Genomic DNA, 20,026 nt, shown 5'->3' on the forward strand with positions numbered 1-20,026 from the left:
TATGAATCATTAACTTCTATCTGCCTGGGCTGGACGAATGACAGGGAAGCTCCGAGCCTCTAGTGGGCGTGGCTGGCTGCGTTATACCATAGAAGAGTTTGACGGGGGGCGTGGCTTGGTGGAATAAAGACTGGGCGGGGTTTCCGTCACGCAGGTAAGGCTGTGCGGGGTGAAGGTCGCGGGTTCGAATCTGTGCGGTGTCAGGGTTCATTCACAGACACCGCTCCTCAGGATATACTCCATATACACGTGGTCTGTTATTGTATCCCCACTGAACCTGAAGGGGCTAACAGAACACTGCAAGGTCAATTCCCAAGTAACAGGCATTCCAGGAGAAGACTGGACCGGTCCATGTAATATGTCAGCCCTGAGTCATGGAGCATGGTGGAGCTAGGAGCTCAGCATGGGGGGCGGGTCTTTAAAGTGTCACTAAACCCTCAATGAAAAAATACAGAAAAATAAGTGTAACTGTCTACCCTTCATTCTATTTCTCCATGATGCCTGTTTGTGCTGTCTTAAGAATAATCAGCTTTTGTAAGCCTGCTGTGTGGTGGCTCTGCCTATAGGGGGGGCTCCTTTGCCTTGTAGGGTCTCCCTGGGGTCAGTGTTAATTTTGGCAGCAAATTTTGATTTAGTTTTAGCCTTAGAGCTCCCCCTTTCACACTGGGGCGGTAGGGGGCGTCGGCGGTAAAACGTCGCTATTTTTAGCGCCGCTTTATTGTCATTTTAGTGGTGGTATTTGGCCGCTAGCGATGCGGTTTTAACCCTCCTGGCGGCCGAAAAAGGGTTAAAACCGCTCGCATAGCGCCGCTACAGCGGCAGTATAGCCGTGCTGCCCCATTGATTTCAATTGGCAGGAGCAGTGAATTCACCGCTCCAAAGATGCTGTTTGCAGGAGGTTTTTTTCTCTCCTGCCAGCGCACCGCTTCAGTGTGAAAGCCGTCAGGGCTTTGACACAGTAGCGGCAGTTTTAGGTTGGTTTGCAGGCGCTATTTTTAGCGCAATAATGCCTGCAAACCGCCCCAGTGTGAAAGGGGCCTAAGTCTAAGGACTAAAATGGCATTTTAGTTTTAGTCCCATTTTAGTCTTCTGCAATTGTTTTAGTTTTAGTCGACTAAATCTCCAGTACATTTTAGTCGACTAAAACTCATTTTAGTCATCTAAAATGTAATGGGTGTAATTAAATTGTAATGCATTAGTTAACATTTCTCTACAATTTCCAAACTCATTATATACTGCTGGAGTGAAAAATCTAATATGATATTTATTATGGTATTGAGGTATGAACATGCACTACAGACCAGTGTTAATTTTGAAGTCAAATTTCAATTTAGTTTTAGTCTTAGTCTATTGACTAAAATGCCATTTTAGTTTTAGTCGACGAAATTAACACTGCCTGGAGCCCCCTGACATGTACACTCCTGGCCGGGATTGAACCCACACATGCCGATGCAGCACGGGTGCTGTGTTCACTGTGAGGGAATCACACAAGGAATCGTGGGACACGTCACACATGGAACATGTCACACAAGGAAGCATGGGGCACATCATACAAGGTATCATGGGACACGTCACACAAGGTATCATGGGACACAATATCATGGGACGCGTCACACACGAGAAATCATGAGGCACATCACACAAGGAATCATGAGAAATGTCATACAAGGAATCATGGGACATGTAACACAAGGAATCATGTGACACGTAACACAAGGAATCATGTGACACGTAACACAAGGAATCATGTGACACGTAACACAAGGAATCATGGGCCACATCATACCAGGTATCATGGGACATGTCACACAGGGAATTATGGGACACGCCACACAAGGCATCATGGGACACGCCACACAAGGCATCATGGGACACGCCACACAAGGCATCATGGGGCACATGGTCTCAAAGATTAGGATTTGTGCTGTGCTCAGGGCACCCTCCCTGCTGTAAAAGTCTAATAGGGCGTACACACGGTCGGACTTTGTTCGGACATTCCGACAACAAAATCCTAGGATTTTTTCCGACGGATGTTGGCTCAAACTTGTCTTGCATACACACAGTCACACAAAGTTGTCGGAAAATCCGATCGTTCTAAACGCGGTGACGTAAAACACGTACGTCGGGACTATAAACGGGGCAGTGGCCAATAGCTTTCATCTCTTTATTTATTCTGAGCATGCGTGGCACTTTGTCCGTCGGATTTGTGTACACACGATCGGAATTTCCGACAACGGATTTTGTTGTCGGAAAATTTTATCTCCTGCTCACCAACTTTGTGTGTCGGAAAATCCGATGGAAAATGTCTGATGGAGCCCACACACGGTCGGAATTTCCGACAACATGCTCCGATCGGACATTTTCCAACGGAAAATCCGACCGTGTGTACGGGGCATAAGAAAAGCACTTATTGGAGAGACACAGGCATGAAAAACTTGCAATTAAAAAGTAAGAATTTTGGACACAGTAAAGAAAAAAAACTATATTAAATGCTAGTTGGGTGGAGATTAATGTAAAAGAGCAGTACAACCCTGAGGGTTAATACTATTTTAAAGTGTATGTCAAAGCAAAAAAATGCAGTACAGCTCTGCCGGTTATGCACATTTCTATGTTATTTCTATGCAAAGATCCCGCAAGTCCAGAAAAATACCTGTTCATCTGCCAAACATGCACTCGGCCCCTCAGTCCCATAGTGGGCTGACAGCACACATCATTTTTGTAGATTGAATGGTGTCAGCCCTGTCCGTTTTGTCTTTTTCTAAACTACTCAAATCCACCCCTTATGCCAGGGGTCCTGAAACTTTCTAAAAAAAAGGGCCTGTTCACTGCCTTTCTGACATGGGGGCAGATTGTGGCCAGTGGTAGTAAAAAAGCCCTGGTGTCAGACTTGGTAGTTAGAGGGAGCAAAAAATGAGTTTACCAGCAGTGGGAATAAAAAATTACTTAGAGCCTGTGGTTTGTGGGAGGATTAGTACCCCATTAATGGTTTCAGTGGGAGAAACAGTGCCACATCTTTGGTGTCAGTGGGAGGATCAGTGCCCCATCATTGGTGTCGGTGGGAGAAATAGTGCTTAATCTTTCATGTCAGTAGAAAAAATACCCCATCAATGTTTTCAGTCGTAAAAATCGTGCTCTATCTTGGGTGTCAGTAAGATGGGGTGAGTAATACCCCATTAATGATGTCAATAGGTGGAATGGTGCCCCATTGTCGGTGTCAGTGGGAATATTTATATCCCATTGTTGGTGTTGCTGTAAAGGTGGCCATAGATGACTAGCTGATTGAACAAAAATAAATAAATGAATGGATTCCCCCATCCACACAAGTGAAGTGCACAGAGGAATCCTCCCCACTGAGATATTGTATTCTGACAGCCGGACTCCTCCACTATCAAAACACCGATCAGCAGCTGCAGCCACTGAACAACAAAAGTTTTTACAAGACTCCCGTTCAACAGAAGCTGATAAAATTCAGTTGAACTTGGACAGCCAAACATGGTTTAAAATTCAGCTGGTCCGGCTGACATTGGGGAGGAATGTTGTCCCATTATTGGTGTCATTGGGAGAGATAGTGCCCCATCATTGGTGTCAGTGGAAGGAATAGTGCCCTAAAGGCACTATTGGTTTATTTTATTTTATTTATTTATTTCAGGTACTTATATAGCGCCGTCAATTTACGCAGCACTTTACATATACATTATATATTCACATCAGTCCCTACACCCTCAAGGAGCTTGCAATCTAAGGTCCCTAACTCACATTCATACATACTAGGGCCAATTTAGACAGGATCCAATGAACCTACCAGCATGTCTTTGGAGTGTGGGAGGAAACCGGAGTACCCGGAGGAAACCCACGCAGACACAGGGAGACACCAATGATGGGGCACAATTTCTCACAATGACACCAACAATGGAGTCCAATGACACAAATGATGGGAAACAGTTCTTCCCAATGACACCAACGATGGGGCCCAAGGGCACCAATGGTGGGACACAATTCCTCCCAATGGCACCAATGATGGGGCATTATTTCTCCAAATGATGGGACACAATTTCTTCAAATGAACCAGCAATGGGGCCCAATGACACCAATGATGGGATGCAATTCTTCTCAATGACACCAATGATGGGGCACAATTCCTCCCACTGACACCAAAGATGGGGCATTGTTTTTTAACACTGACCTTGGGACCTTCTTTACTCACATTGGCCACAGTCTTGTCCTCCTAAAGTCTGAAGGGCGATAAACTGGCCCTTTGTTTACAAAGTTTGGAGACCCCTGACATAGATAATCATTATTCTGTAGTTCAAGGTAACAGCTGAGAAGGTTAATTAGACTACATGAGATAACACAGGAAGTGTGCCCAGGACACTTCAGAAGTTCTGACATGGTCAACAGGTACTTATCAAACTCATATAACAATATTTTTAAATGTTACTAAACCCAGGACCCTGCATTTCCTATATCTGGTCTCCTACAGAACATGGAAATGTAATTACCATATTTATCGGCGTATAACACGCACTTTCTTCCCCTTAAAATCAGGGGAAAATCGTGGGTGTGTGTTTATACGTTGATCCCCACTGTCTGTGAGCCAAAAAAGAGCAAGCCCGGAGAAAAAGACCTAGCGTCAGTGAAAAAAAACGAGCGTCGCCGAAAAAGGCAGAGCCGAGTGCTCGGCTCCGCTCGCAGTCACGCCGTCCCGCCTCCCTGCTGTCTGAGAGGATGAGGAGCGAGTGCTGCCGAAAAAGACCGAGCCGAGTGCTCGGCTCCGCTCGCAGTCCCGCCCAGTCTTACCCAGCTCCTATGACGGACAATACACTCCGTCCAATGGCGGAACTGCGAGCTGAGCCAAGTACACAGTACACTTGGCTCGGTCTTTTTCGGCAGCGCTCGCTCCTCATCCTCTCAGAGACAGCGGGGAGCAGGGCGGCGTGATGAGCCGAGTACACAGGCTCAGTCTATCTCGGAGGCAAATTTAAACAATTAAATGCTGCAAACGGCACAGGGCACTGGGCAAGGCTGCATATGACAATGGGCAAGGCTGCAAAAGGCACTTAGCAAGGCTGCATATGGACACTAATAAGGCTGCATTGATTGGCATTTAAATGTAAGTTTTTTTCCTTAAAATGCCCTCCTAAACTTGGGGTGCATGTTATACGCCGATAAATACGGTATTTTAGTAAATATAAACTGCTAAATGCCTTTTCTTATAAGGAGTTACAGCAGTTTTGTGACCTCTATCGGTGTCTGGTTAAAGCTTGCAGGCGGAGTTTTCATTCTCCCCCGATTGTCCTGTGAGGGTGCAGGACCTCTGACCCTCTCTCTGGACAGTCCTGATTGGCCCTGTGCTGATCACATGCACTCTCCCAAGAAAAAAAAACTCTCTAGCAATACACACCAAACTGAGCATATGCAGCTTGTCCCCTGGCCTCTGTTCTATCAGGAGATGTATTGAGGACAGTGGAAGAAGGGGAGGAACAGAAAAGACAGGATAAAAAAAGCCTTTTTACACAGTGCATAGGATTAACCCCTTAGGTTCCACAGTGAGTATAACAAGCATGCTTTACTGCATCTACAGACTGATTTTACTGTTGTGGGTTTAGTAACACTTTAACTGACCAAAACAAAAGAGTTATTTCTTAGATTTTAGATAGTAAGGGAAGAGGGGCACCAACAGCCACACAGTATTACAGTATATGGCCACTTGGAGCCCCACTTCCCTCCCTATCTTTTGCAAATTCAGTTCCCCAAGCCTGATGTGAGGAAGAAGGGTAGTTTCAGTCTAGTGTTTCTTATCTAGTTTTTGCTACACCTCCAGGAATTTATTCATTTTGATCTATTCAGATAAATTGTTACTTTTTACTCTTATTTTGCTTTCATTTTGATTCACTATATATATTGTTACCTTTTGCTTTGATAGCAGAGCATTTTTGTATCTTTATGATGATCTGTAAGTTATCACTATTTGTATCATTTAGTCCAGGGGTAGGGGTAGGCAACCCCCGGCACTGGTGCTGCAAGCGGCACGCAAAGCCTCTTTTGCCGGAACTCGACTCCCAACAGAGCAGCGCAGGGAAGTGTCAGTGGGACACTAATGCATTCCAATTTCAGAATTCCCCCACGCCGAACCAGCACTGAGTGGGAGGCACTGTGCCCCCATACATTTTCAAAGATGGGAAACATTGTTTGGGTCTCTAACTTTGCTGTAGCTGAGATCGTCAGCTTTTGTGAGATTGGGTGACGTTGTGCTGGGGGGGGGGGGGGGTCAGATGAGAAAGCGTGTTACAGTGGTGGGGCAGGTGAGCAGATGGGTTCAGTGTTGGGACAGATGAGAAGGTGATTCAGTAGTGAGACAGAAGAGCATGGGGATACGGCGGTGGAGCAGATGTGCAGGGAGGTACAGTGGTGGGGCAAATGAGAAAAGGGGTACATTGATGTGGTAGATGAGCAGGGGGTTACAGTGGTGGGGCAGATGAGCAGGGGTGGGTCAGTGTTCGGCCAGATGAGAAGGGGGTTACAGTGGTGGGAAAGATGAGCAGGGGGGGTTCAGTGTTAGGGCAGAGGAGAAAGGAGGTACATTGGTAGGACAGATGAGCAGGGGGTTACAGCGGTGGGACAGAGGAGCAGAGGGGTGCAGAGGATAAAGGAGGTACATCGGTCGAACACATAAGCAGGGGGTTACAGTGGTGGGGCAGAAGAGCAGGGGGAACAGAGGTGGGACAGATGTGCAGGAGGTACAGTTGTGGGGCAGATGAGAAAGGGTGTTACAGTGGTGGGGCAGATAAGTTTAGTGTTAGGACAGATGAGAAGAGGATTCAGAGGTGGTGCAGATGTGCAGGGAGGTACAGTGGTGAAAGAGATTTGCAGGGTGGACAGTGATCTGAGGTGTGGAGTTGCAGGAATTGTGGCTGATAGGCCTGAGAGTGCCGGATGATAAATTCTCACTACTAAGGTAGTTTACAGCATTTACTTTTAAAAAAAATCCTTTTCGTGATTGAGAGTGTGAAGTTGACATTTTTTTGTTATAAAATCGACACGCTCAATTTATTTGAAAACAAGGTTTTACATACACTTTAAAGACACTTTAAAGGATATGACTGTGACACATGCTTGAAGTGTCCCCAATGTTCTAAATCAGGGGTGCTCAACCTTTTGAAGAGTGAGGGTCACTTAAAGCGGCTTTCCACCCATTTGTGTTTATTAAAAGTCAGCAGCTACAAAATGTATAGCTGCTGACTTTTAATAAACACACACTCCCCTATCCCACGGTCCAGCGATGCGGCCGCCCAAACCCTCGCTCCTCTCCCTCTCCTCCCTGCAGTGCCGACATCACTACTGTGGGCACCCGGTTGTGACAGCTTGTGGCTTCACAGCCGGGTGTGCACTGCACATGCGCGAGTCGCACTGTGCATCCTGAGATTGCTGGCAGGGAGGAGTCGCCTAGGTAGCCTGAAGTGGGAGCTGGGTACCGATGAAAACTAGGTACCCCCCCCAAAAAAAAATTAAAAACTGACATGCCAAATGTGGCATGTCAGGGGGTTAAGGTTTTCTTAAAGTGGACGTTCCACTTTTGGGCGGGAGGAAAAAAGAAGAAATTGGTTACACACCGGACCATCAAAATGCTTGATAAGAAGTTTTTTTGTTGTATGCCAGTCAAACATGCAGGAGTACAGATAGTTGACGCGTTTCACGCGAGTGCACCGTGTTTGTTCACAAAGTTGTGAACAAGCACGGTACACTCGTGTGAAATGCATCAACTATCTGTATTCCTGCATGTTTGACTAGCATACGACAATAAAGAACTTCTTATCAAGCATTTTGATGGTCTGGTGTGCAACCAATTTCTTCTTTTTTTTTTCGCATTGTGGACGGTGGTGGGCCGAGGTTAGCACCTGGAACACCAGTGCACCTGATTATTGCCTGATGCGGTGTGTGTGCTCCCACTTTTGGGTGGAACTCCGCTTTAAGTGATTTGGTAATCGGTCATGGGCCACAATGAACAATGGGATTTTACGGCCCACCCAAACCGCAAATGTACATGAGCCCACTAAGGCTGCTTTCACACTGATGCACTGCGGTTTACCTGCACTTCGGGTGCAGAGCAGTGCACCTACAGCTTTTCTGCAGGTAGCTGCTTTCTAAAAGCTAACCAAACCTGCAGGATATTATAGACGTCTTTGGCTCAGTGTAGCTAACCCGCAGTAAAGCTTTAGGTGCACTGCACTGTACCTGCGGATCAGTGTGAAAGCAGCCTAATAACCCAATTTTTTCTAAGTGCTAATATGCCCATTGCAGAAGTGCAGCGTGTATGATATTTAATACATTGATATTTTCTTTTTCCTGCTTCTGCTGACATCACTCTCCAGGCTGCTAGAAAGGTCCCAGGTGAAATGAACTTGGTATCACTCTGCCTGGGACAGGAACGAGATCTACAGAGGAAGCATTGGTTTATGCGGCTCCTGCTCTCTTCACGGCCGACTGCTTCCCCCACTGCTGGCGCCGGCTACATGCACTCTGATGCTCTGGGATGGCGGGTTGGCAACCCGTGGATCGCAATCTGGGCTTGCCGACCTACCATCCCTGAGCATAAGCATGTGCTTCCCTGGTTTGAGGTCGGGGGCCACATCAGAGGGCTCTAAGGGCCTCAGGCTGAGGACCACTGTTCTAAATCTTCCGAAAGCCTCATGCCACTGATGTTTCCATATTAGGATAAAAGTAGTGTTGTGTGGCTTCTTTATACATATCTGTTTGCCAGAGAGTCCATATGCAATAAAAATGTGGATCATAAGACCAGAAAAATGAGCCTGTCGTAAGAAGAGTACAGGACTGCCATTACTCACCTCTTTCTTAAAGTAACAAAGCTCATCTTCCATGTTGATGAAAGAGTTCCTCTTTAGGTAAATCTATAAGTAAGAAGTCCCCATTGATAAACTATAAGCTGCAATATTACAACCTTGATATCGTATCATCCTTTTGTTTTCAGCTCTAGATCATGTGCAGACTACTGCGGAAGACACCCTATCTTTTTACCCAAGCATGCAGGACAAGTTGCTTAAATAAACAGTTTAACAACGTGGACCTAAAATACGGACTTCTTACTTCCAATAAAAGGACCAATAACCTTTCTGCGATCAGTGTAAGTCATTTCAGCAGTAAAATCACAGACCATTCTAAATTAAAATGGAACTGTACCTTTGGTTCACAGAGCTGGTATAAACATTTTGCAGCAGTGAATAGGGTGTCATCAAAGAGATTTTATTTCGTTGGAAAGCCAACTCCTTCCACAAAGAGACCTCTGAAATCTTCCAGGACCAAACAGCCATCCAGATCTAATCTGCCTTTAATGCTGGAGAATGAGGTAAAACACACTTGTTAGAATGTAGTTGAAATGCTCTCGTCATTGAGGCTGGATTTACACTATTTCGAATTGGATGTGGGTTTCCCCGCATCCAATTTGCATAGCAGAAGAATCAGAGCCGGTTCACACATCTCCTCAGCGGCTCCGGTGCGAATTGCACAGGAGTCCTGTGCGTCTTTTGGTCTGTTTCAGGTCTAAATTCAGCCCAAAATGCGGGCTGAAATCGGACCTGAAACGGTGAATGGAGATGCACCGGGCTCCTGCTGTGAGCTGCTGCATTCTCTAGTGTGAACCCAGCCTTAGTGTCCTCTGTAAAGTGCAGAATGCACTTTGCATAAATTATATTTGTATAAAAAGCATGTTCTGACATGATATTATTATAACCCCCACTATGGGCAAAACAGCTCTCCCTGTTAAAGCATATCTAGCTTACAAGTCTTTAGATATAGTGGCAGAATTAGCGTTCTTTTTAGGCTAAGAACATTTTCAGAAAGTAGAGAAAATGTGTTGATTTTGCTAGAAATGCAGTGTCCTTGTCCTTGTCACTTTGAGTTTCAGAAAAAGCACTAAGGCCCCTTTCACACTGGGGAGGTGCAGGCGCCGGCGGTAAAACTGCGCTATTATTAGCACCGTTTTACCGTCGTTTTAGCGGTGCTATTGGGCCGCTAGCAGGGAGGTTTTAACCCCTGCTTGTGGGCGAAAAAGGGTTAAAAGCGCCGCAGTAGCGGCGCTTTGCCGGTGCTATAGCCGCCCTGCCCCATTGATTTCAGTGGGCAGGAGCAGTGTATACACCGCTCCTTCACCACTCCAAAGATGCTGCTTGCAGGAGTTTTTTTTTAACGTCCTGCAAGCGCACTGCTCCAGTGTGAAAGCCCTCGGGGCTTTCACACTGGAGACACAGCAGCAGCTGTTTCAGGGCGCTTTGCAGGCACTATTTTTAGCGGTGTAGCACCTGCAAAGCAAACCCCAGTGTGAAAGGGGTCTTTCAGCGCTGTCGCACTTTGAATGACAATTGCGAGGTCATACAACACTGTACCCAAACTACATTTTTTTTACTCTCCCTCTCAGTGCAAACCGAGGAATGCTGGTTCACACGATGATCAGTTGTGATTGGTCACAGCTGATCACATGGTAAGAAGCCTCTGTCAGAGGCTCCATACCACGAGCGGAGATGCAGTGTGTCAGACTGACACAAACACCTCCGGGAAACACACAAATCCCGGTTCTTTCAGGGGAGAGGAGACAGATTGCGTGTTCATACAAAGTATGAACACCGATCTCTCTCTTCCCCTAGTCAGTCCCATCCCCACCACAGTTAGAACACACCTAGAGAACACAGTTAACCCCTTGATCGCCCCCTAGTGTTAACCCCTTTCCTGCCAGTGACATTTATACAGTAATCAGTGCATTTTTATAGCACTGATCGCTGTATAATTGTCAATGGTCCCAAAAATGTGTCAAAAGTGTCCAATTTGTCCGCTGCAATATTGCAGTCCAGTTAAAAATCGCAGATTGCCGCCATTACTAGTAAAAAAAAAAATAATAATAAAAATGCCATAAATCTATCCCCTATTTTGTAGACGCTATAACTTTTGCGCAAACCAATCAATATACGCTAATTGCGATTTTTTTTTTTACCAAAAATATGTAGAAGAATACATATTGGCCTAAATTGAGGAAAAATGTGTTTTTTTGGAAAAAAAATGTAGGATATTTATTATAGCAAAATGTGAAAGATAGTGTTTTTTTTTTTTAAATTGTCGCTCTTCTTTTGTTTATAGCGCAAAAAATTAAAAAACGCAGAGGCGATCAAATATCACCAAATGAAAGCTCTATTTGTGGGAAAAAAAGGACGTTAATTTTGTTTGGGTACAGCGCCGCACGACCGCGCAATTGTCAGTTAAAGCGACAGTGCCGTATCACAAAAAATGGCTTGGTCATTGAGCAGCCAAACCTTCCGGGGCTGATGTGGTTAAGTTCTAATAGGAAAAATGTTATCACATGCGTAGTTTGAATTGCTTGGGTTCATTGTCTATGTTGAACACAGCACCCCATTCTTTTAAATATTAACTGGCTAATAGTTTAAAGCCCTGATAACAGGAACAAAAAAACCCATGAACATAGTTAGTTGCATTTTATGTCTTCAAATGTAGCAGTGTCCAGTGCATCATGCAAAGAGCAGGGAATAGAAGACCATGTAGACGACTGAATATTACTTTAAGTGGAGTTCCACCCAAAAGTGGAACTTCTGCTCGTTGTACTCCTTCCCCCCTCAGGTGCCACATTTTGGCACCTTTCGGGGGGGCGCAACATACCTGTCTTTCGCAGATATCCTGTTCCCACTTCCGGGAGCCTCAGCCGCGGGTATTGACGTCACCGCCCGGGCTCCCTCCTCCTTCCCCGGCCGCCGGGCCAGTAGGAGAGAGGAGCAGAGCCTCGTAAGGCTACACTGCCGGGTTCCCTTACTCGCAATGGAGACGGCATGCACCCGACAGCTAACATCAGCTGCTATGCCGACATTGCTGGACTCCAGGACAGGTAAGTGTCCGATTATTAAATGTCAGCAGTAGGGGTGCAACGGATCAAAAAACTCACGGTTCGGATCGTTCCTCGGATCAGGAGTCACAGTTCGGATCAACAAAAAAAAAAACTCCCCCACTGTAATATCCACAATCTCCCTATTGGCAGAGTATTGGGAGGGCATTGGCAGGGCATTGGCAGGGCATTGGCAGGGTATTGGCAGGGCATTGCAGCAGGGTATTGGCAGGGCATTGCAGCAGGGTATTGCGGCAGGGCATTGCAGAGTATTGGCACTGCTGCCATCCGATCTCTCCCCTCCACTTTATAGATCAGTACACAGAGGGGAGAGAGAGAGGAACCGGCGTCATGACATGACGCCGGTTTGTTACAAGTGATCGCTCCGTCATTCGATGTGCTAAACGGCCGCCGGGTGTACCAAGATGCCCGCCGCTCCGGAGCTAGGCCAAAGCCGCGGCCTTTCCTATGGCCGAGGCCACAGAGGTGTCCCGTACGGATCAACCTCCGCGGATTGGATCAACCTCCGCGGATCGGATCACGGATCGATGACGATCCTTTGCACCCCTAGTCAGCAGTATGTGCAGCTGCTGGCTTTTAATTTTTGCAGCAGTGGGAGGACCTCCGCTTTAAAATTTGGGTGGTATTTTCTTAAATGCTAGCATATCTTTATAAAACTCTAAACCCAGCTACAATGTCTTCTTTTCCAGACCCTGATAAAGATGATGTTTTTGGACCTCCAAAGCATGTTGCCTACCCTTTACATTATTCATCCGACTAAAATAAAGTTGTTCCAGGACTATTGTGCAGTTGGTGTGGCGCTTTAGTTCTTATTTTTTACTGTAGTACATTACAAACCAAGCAAACTGTGGAGATTCTCTGGGGTCTGTTAGTACTCAGTTTGTTGAGTATAGATGCGTGTGTCTTTTCTCTTACTGTATTATTTTTTTTTACTATGCAGGACATGATGCAATGTGTGGCCTTTGCCACAGCTGATGAGTTTCACTTGGGTACTCTGTGCCATGACCTCGTATCCAGTGGGTACTCTGAACTACTAAGCTTGCCTCGAGGTATTCTGCTCTCCTTAAAATTACCTTTTTTATTCTAGACCCAAATTTGTAGATGTTAGTGACTGCTAAAATTGTAATTACAGTTAAAGAGCAGTTTTGTCTGAGAATGTCCTAATATAATCTAAGCCTTGGAAACTGGAAGCAGCTATTTAGTTCTATAGTATTCAGAGCCACAGGTTGACCCATGGTTCATAAAGATATGGATGAGAAAGTTTGGGGTGGAGAAACTTACCTGGCCTGAAAAGAGTCCTGACCTCAAACCAATAGAACACCTTTGGGATGAATTTGAGCAGAGACTGCAAGCCAGGCCTTCTCGTCTACATCAGTGCCTGACCTCACAAATGCACTTCTGGAAGAATGGTCAAACATTCCCATAGACACACTCCTAAACCTTGTGGACAGCCTTCCCAGAAGTGTTGAAGCTGTTATAGTTGCAAAGGGCGGGCCAACTCAATATTGAACCCTACGGACTAAGACTGGAATGCTATTAAAGTTCATGTGCATGTAAAGGCAGGCATCCCAATACTTTTGGTAATATAGTGTCTATACAGTGTATATATATATATATATATATATATATATATATGCCTCATTGAAAGACTGCCGAAAAGAAGCAGTTACATGTTTGTTTGCACTGTTGTTGAAGGAAAAGCCTGTTGTGTTTTGTTTGCTGATATAGAAAGAAATAAAGCTGATTTTAGATTTATAGAACTGAAGCACAGATTCCGATTATAACAAAGTAGGCTCACCAACCAGGAAGGTCAAAGTCATGCGAGTCTTTCAGTAAGCCACATGCATCAGCTTTTGCAGGATCCAGCCTGCAAATAGGGGTAAGCTTGGGAGTGTTTGGAAGCCAGTCTGAACCTGGCTGAGCTATCCCGTCAGAGAGCTGTCACTGTGCACAACCAATCATAGGCAGACGAGGCATTCCCCACCCTGCAGGTGCACGTATATATGGGGTATGTATACATGTGGTTGTGGGGCAGAGAATGCCTCGGTCACTTATGATTGGTGGTGAGCAGTGACAGCTCTCTGATGGGGTAGCTCAGCTGGGTTCATACTAGTATCCAAACACATCTGAACTTATCCCTTAACAGGTCTCTTCTCTTCACACACAGCATTGTGTCTTTGAGCTCACCTGGCAAGGTTTGGGGGAAATAACTGCTTTCCCAAATGAACCCCTTTTTTTCCTTGCCCTAGGCTGACTGTCCACATTATATACGGTTCACTAATTGATTTTCTGTATTGTCCAGAGTTTTATTATTTTATTATTATCTAATGTTTGCCTGTTTACCCTTTATAGATGCATCCAATGTATTGCTGGTGGAAGCGACAAACATTTCTAAAGAGTATGATTCTGGGTTGATATTCTTCTTCAGGTAATTTCTTTCTTAAATTAAACCTGTCACAACTCAGGTCTACTAAAACAGAGCATATAATGAATGCATAAAGCAAAGGTTACTATCAGTGTAAACCAGGAAATCCAGAGATATAGCTAACTAACATTATGTGCAAATTTTGACTTTTACTGTAAAGGTCAAGTTTAGCCTCCTAAGCCTCCATTTTGGTCCTTTAATGTAATAGATGGCCTTACTAACCAATAAGGAGGCTCAGAAAATTAGAAGAAGGAAGGGACAACTTTTTCAGGAAAGTTGAAATTTGCATATTTTGCCGCCAGTATTTCTTGATCTACTGATTATTTTGACAAACAGTTTCCATCAAAGTTTACCCATGCTTATACACTTTTCCATCATAGGTTGAGATTGAATTTCCCAGATTCGTGATAGGTTCACTTGAATATGGCTGCCAAATTTTCCTGTTTCCAAGACAGATTTTGATAAACTTCCACAAATTTTTGATTTTCGTTTGAACTCGTCATTTCATTCTAACTTATCAAAGTGGAATTCTGAAGATGAAATTGGAAGATCAATTGTTCTTGCTTATCTGGACAAATATTTTTTAGTGGCCAAGGTCACATGTAATTGCCCTGGTCAAAAGTTCTGGTTGTGCGCTGTGGCTCTCGACTTGCTATCGTGAAATGGCAGTGACTGGACTGCTTCTAGTGTCATCTATCACTCGATCTGTACTGCTGATGTGCAATCCTGTTGTGTGTCAGATTCCTCCTCCCAAAATCATCCTGCCAGCCTTGGATCACAATAATATATGCCATAGGTTGTAGATCTAGCACACAATTTAACATTATATGCGTATGATTTTTTTCCCCAATATTAACCCTTTTTTGTGGCCAACTGCTTTTGAAATTGGCACCACAGGACTCCATTCTTATGATTTTTTTTAAAACACTTTTTTACATTATTATCAATGGAAAAGTAAGGTGACTCTTTCTAAATAAATGTTTACCTTGTAATACTGAAGTCCTTACATTAAAAAGTATGGGGTGCACCAGTCTGCAGTTGTGAATTTGCTTTTTCTGTGTGTATTTTGAACATCCATACATTTGTTCTTGTGCTGTTTCCAAATTCCGATGATGCCCACCTAATGCTGAAATCCAGGCAGATATTTAATACAACCTTTTCAAGTATGTGTTGTAAACTGTGCAGAGCAACATATCTTCACACCAGCATTGGAAACACGGAGGGCATCAGAGATCCTATATTATGCATTCTGCTTTCGACAATTGACTTTCTACAATAACAAGTGATGGGGTTGAGATTTAGATAAAACGTATATAGGGTAAATACTGGCGTAAATGTGCAGAGCTTAGAGCAGGGTTTCTCCAGGGGTTGCTAGGGGTTCCATGAGCAATGAGCAATTTCTATTTCTCAGAAAAGTTCCCACTGACACCATTGAACTTTTTAGCGATTTGTAAGGGGGTGATTCTTCCCAATGACCACAAGTGTAAGGAGCACTCTCCCCACTGACCATCACTCTAATGTATCGTGAGTTGTAGATATACTGTAGTCATTTTTAGCAGGGGTTCCCTGAGACTGGAAAGTTATTTAAAGGGTTACTCTGTGTTGAAAAAGTTGAGAAAGGCTTGCTCAAAGCAGTGATTCTCAACTCCAGTATTCAAGGCGCCCCAACAGGTCATGTTTTCAGGATTTCCATTATTTTGCACAGATGATTTGATCATTTTCACTGCCTTAGTAATTACCACAGCTATTTTATCTGAGAAAAATCCTGAAAACAAGACCTGTTGGGGCTTATGCTGCGTACACACTATCGCACATTCTGACAACAAAATCCATGTTTTTTTTCTGACGGATGTTGGCCTAAATTTGTCTTGCATACACACGGTCAGACAAAGTTGGTTGGGAATTCCAAACGTCAAGAACGTGGTGACGTACAACACGTACGACGGACCAAGAAAAATGAAGTTCAGTAGCCAGTGCTTCTCTTCTGCTTTATTCCGAGCATGTGTGTCACTTTGTGCGTCAGAATTGTGTACACACGATCGGAATTTACAACGGATTTTGTTGTTGGAAAATTTGAGAACCAGATCTCAAATTTTGTGCGACGGAAATTCCGATGGAAACTGTCTGATGGAGCCTACACACGGTCGGAATTTCTGACAAAAGGCTCCCATCGAACGTTTTCCGTCGGAAAATCCGACCATGTGTATGGGGCATTCGAGTGAGTAAGCTGTGTAACAGCTGTAGCAGCTACAATCTACAAACTCTGCTGAATCAGATAATTGTCATTCCAGATAGGCAACTGCTGCCAGGCTGCAAATAAAAAGAGCAGATAGGATCACTATATTTACTGAGGCACACTTATTGCCACTCTATTTAAACTAATTGCTTTGTAATTATTATTATACAGGATTTATATAGTACCAACAGTTTGTGCAGAGCTTTACAACATGAGGGCAGACGGTACAGTTACAATACATTTCAATACAGGAGGAATCACTTTTTATACACTTGGTGACGCTTTATTTGGTGAGCCCAGAAATCTCCCTAATTGCTTCCTTTTAAACCTATGCTGGGCATCTTTTTCCAACAGTTTGTGATCTGTTTCTGCAGAGATTACATGTGCAGTGCAGTACAAAATCCTCATGAACACTTTGAACTGAACTGGTACCTGAAACAGATCCCCTTTTTAACTCCACAGTCCAGTCTCCTGATTGCTGCTTTTCAGATTGCACAATGCAGACCACAAGCAGGCTAAATATAACAAATGTAGTTTTGCACAGACCCAGGCATGTGATGACAGTTAGCAAAGTTTAAAAAACATTGATTGCAATTCCTCTGCGTATGAAGAGAATAAAAGTCATTTTCCAGACTCTAAATTTGTGCTTGTTGCAGGGAAGGAGCAGTTGTCTTTTGGAATGTTGAAGAAAAAACTGTGAGTACATATATTTTATTATTTCTGTCCAGCCACAGGTAGATTTATACATATACAGTATGTAAATATTGCTGGTAGCTCTTTTATGCATTGTAGCCTTTTTTTTTTTGTTTAGAAATAATAATGCTGTTACAGTAACATTAATAGGGATATTACAAAATGAAAGGGGATAATAGGATCTTTTTTCTGTAGTTAACATATAATTGTGATTTTCTTATCAAGATGAAACATGTTATGCAAATTCTGGAGCGCCATGAAATTCAGCCTTATGAAGTTGCTCTGGTTCACTGGGAAAACGAAGAGATAAACTACAGCTTCAGAGAGTATGTTTAATTTTATTTCTCCAAGATGCTTCTGGTAATGCTGCTACAAATTCACATTAACATTTCTATTTTTGCATAAAGATAAGATGCATATAAATACTTTATTTGCCTTTTCTCATAGTACTCTTTACAGCAGCAATATTATAATTCATCATACCCACACATTCATACCTACTAAAATACATATCCACATGTCTCACCTTAAAGTGGTTGCTACCTTTCTAAAGGATTCACTGGCAGCCCCTCTATTTTTTTCCAGGGATAATGCACTCTAATGCCGCATACACATGATCGGACACTCCGACAACAAAATCCATGGATTTATTTCCGACAGATGTTGGCTCAAACTTGTCTTGCATACACACGGTCACACAAAGAACGTCAAAAACGCAGTGACGTACAACACGTACGACGAGCCAAGAAAAATTAAGTTCAATAGCCAGTGCGGCTCTTCTGCTTGATTCCGAGCATGCGTGGAACTTTGTGCGTCGGAATTGTGTACACACAATCGGAATTTACGACAACGGATTTTGTTGTCGGAAAATTTGAGATCCAGATCTCAAATTTTGTGTGACGGAAATTCCGATGGAAAATGTCCGATGGAGCCTACACATGGTCGGAATTTCCGACAACAAGCTCCCATCAAACATTTTCCGTTGGAAAATCCGGCCGCGTGTACAGGGCATTAGTGTTATTTATAAAAGAAGCCTCTAAATACAGTTTTTTCAGCTATTTTCAGCCACGTGACTCCCAGACGCTCTGCTACTCCGATCCAGGGCTACAGCGGGAAGGGCCGAAATCTCCCTCTGACGGCAGCCAGGGAAGTCAATGGCCGCTCGGCACCCCTCCCGCTGTAGCCCTGGATTGGAGTAGGTGAACGTCCGGGAGTCACGTGACAGGATGAATATAGCTGAGAAAAACACTTACAGAGTGCATTATCCCTGGATAAAACAGACCATTATTAACTTTTTGTAACTACTAATAGCAGCAGGAAGGGGGGGGGGCTGAGACACCGACACGGAGCTGACAGGGAGGGAGGGGTGAGGGGGACAGAGGAGAACTGCAGATGACGGAGGCATAGGTTGTTTATTTATGCTGGAGCCTTCAGGTGCAGGCAGCCCATGTTATGTTTATGTCTGCGTTCAGAGCTGCAAGCTCACACGGTTGCCAAAACGAATACGAAAGGCTGTGTCTGTACAGCCGCTGCATCCCCATAGACTTACTGTACATGGGCTGCCTGCACACAGCATGTAACATACAGTGGGACAAAAAAGTTGCACAATTGGTGGCTGACTAAATACCTTTTTGCCCCACTGTATACTTTCTTACATTCTGTGCCTGGTAGCTTAATGGACAACACAGCCCTAGGGAAAAACTATACTTTAAGTGTTTAGTGTACAATTTAATTGTCCCAAACCGGCTGCTTTATTTCTTATTTCTTACCATTCAAGGTGGGTTTAATAGACAAATTATAGTATGCTGGATAGAGGTATAACGGTAAATAAAAATATTAGTCTGCTATTTTATAGAAATATACCCAGCATCCATTGCCTTATATTTTGCAAAATTCAGGATGAGGTACAGTCAGGTCCTGATTTGGATGTAAATACCCTCAAATTAAAGCTGAAAGTCTGCAGTTAAAGCACATCTTGTTAATTTCATTTCAAATCCATTGTGGTGGTGTATAGAGCCAAAAGATTAGAATTCTGTCGATGTCCCAATATTTATGGACCTGACTTTAAGTTTGGCCATCTTGGGGCAGTAGGTTTTTTGCTGCCTCTAACAATTACATATTAAAGCATCAGTCACCTATCAAATTCAAATGAGCCTTGTTGTGTAAATATGATTTGGTGGCAAATCAAATAGAGCCATCACCTGATCATGTGAGGAGCTGGCTAGATTCAAACTGCAGAGCACTACTGAGAACTGAGGTTAAAGCTGAATTCCAGGTAAAGAAGCCAGATTTGTATTTGTGTCCATCCAGTCCTGAAATTTACACAGCTCTCCCAGACAGGACAAACCGCCTGGAGACCTGCCTTTTCTGTAGTGAACTTAAGTAAAACAACGAGGTCTTGTCCCTACCCTTAGCTTGTGACTGAGCAGTGAAGGAGAAGCAGCAGACTAATGAGCTCATCTCTCTGTCTCTGTGTTTGCTCCTGCTGGCAGTATGTCCCTTGTCAGCTTCTTCTATTCTTGGATTGGCGATCTCTTTTTCTGGCTGGAATTTAGCTATAATGTTAAAGCAAAACTTTACCCATAACAACTTGATAAAAATAATGTAGTTTAGCAAGGAACATACATTCCACATTATTAATTGTGTTACCAAAATTAGTGTTTGCTGTAAATTGCCTCCAGCATTGTTCCCATTTCTTCTTGCTGGAGGCTGCCATTTTGCTGAAGCCCAGAGCCCCTGAATGGGAGTATATCAG

General features: G+C 44.0%; 1 protein-coding gene across 4 annotated transcripts in view; it reads left to right on the forward strand.

Annotated features, from left to right (window-relative positions):
* Window positions 1–18: 18 nt before the first annotated feature.
* RMND1 (required for meiotic nuclear division 1 homolog) overlaps window positions 19–20,026 on the forward strand; it is a 35,314-nt gene continuing 15,306 nt past the window's right edge. Inside the window, exons 1-6 of one of the 4 annotated variants that reach the window (XM_073621311.1) lie at window positions 19–154; window positions 8,987–9,361; window positions 12,858–12,966; window positions 14,270–14,345; window positions 17,235–17,274; window positions 17,497–17,597. In XM_073621311.1, the coding sequence (XP_073477412.1) occupies window positions 8,996–9,361; window positions 12,858–12,966; window positions 14,270–14,345; window positions 17,235–17,274; window positions 17,497–17,597 (692 nt within the window). In that variant the 5' untranslated portion in view covers window positions 19–154; window positions 8,987–8,995. The other 3 variants (XM_073621313.1, XM_073621312.1, XM_073621314.1) reach the window with 3 other exon arrangements.

The sequence above is a fragment of the Aquarana catesbeiana genome, linkage group LG03 (assembly GCF_042186555.1).
Source record: "Aquarana catesbeiana isolate 2022-GZ linkage group LG03, ASM4218655v1, whole genome shotgun sequence".
Lineage (NCBI taxonomy): Eukaryota > Metazoa > Chordata > Amphibia > Anura > Ranidae > Aquarana > Aquarana catesbeiana.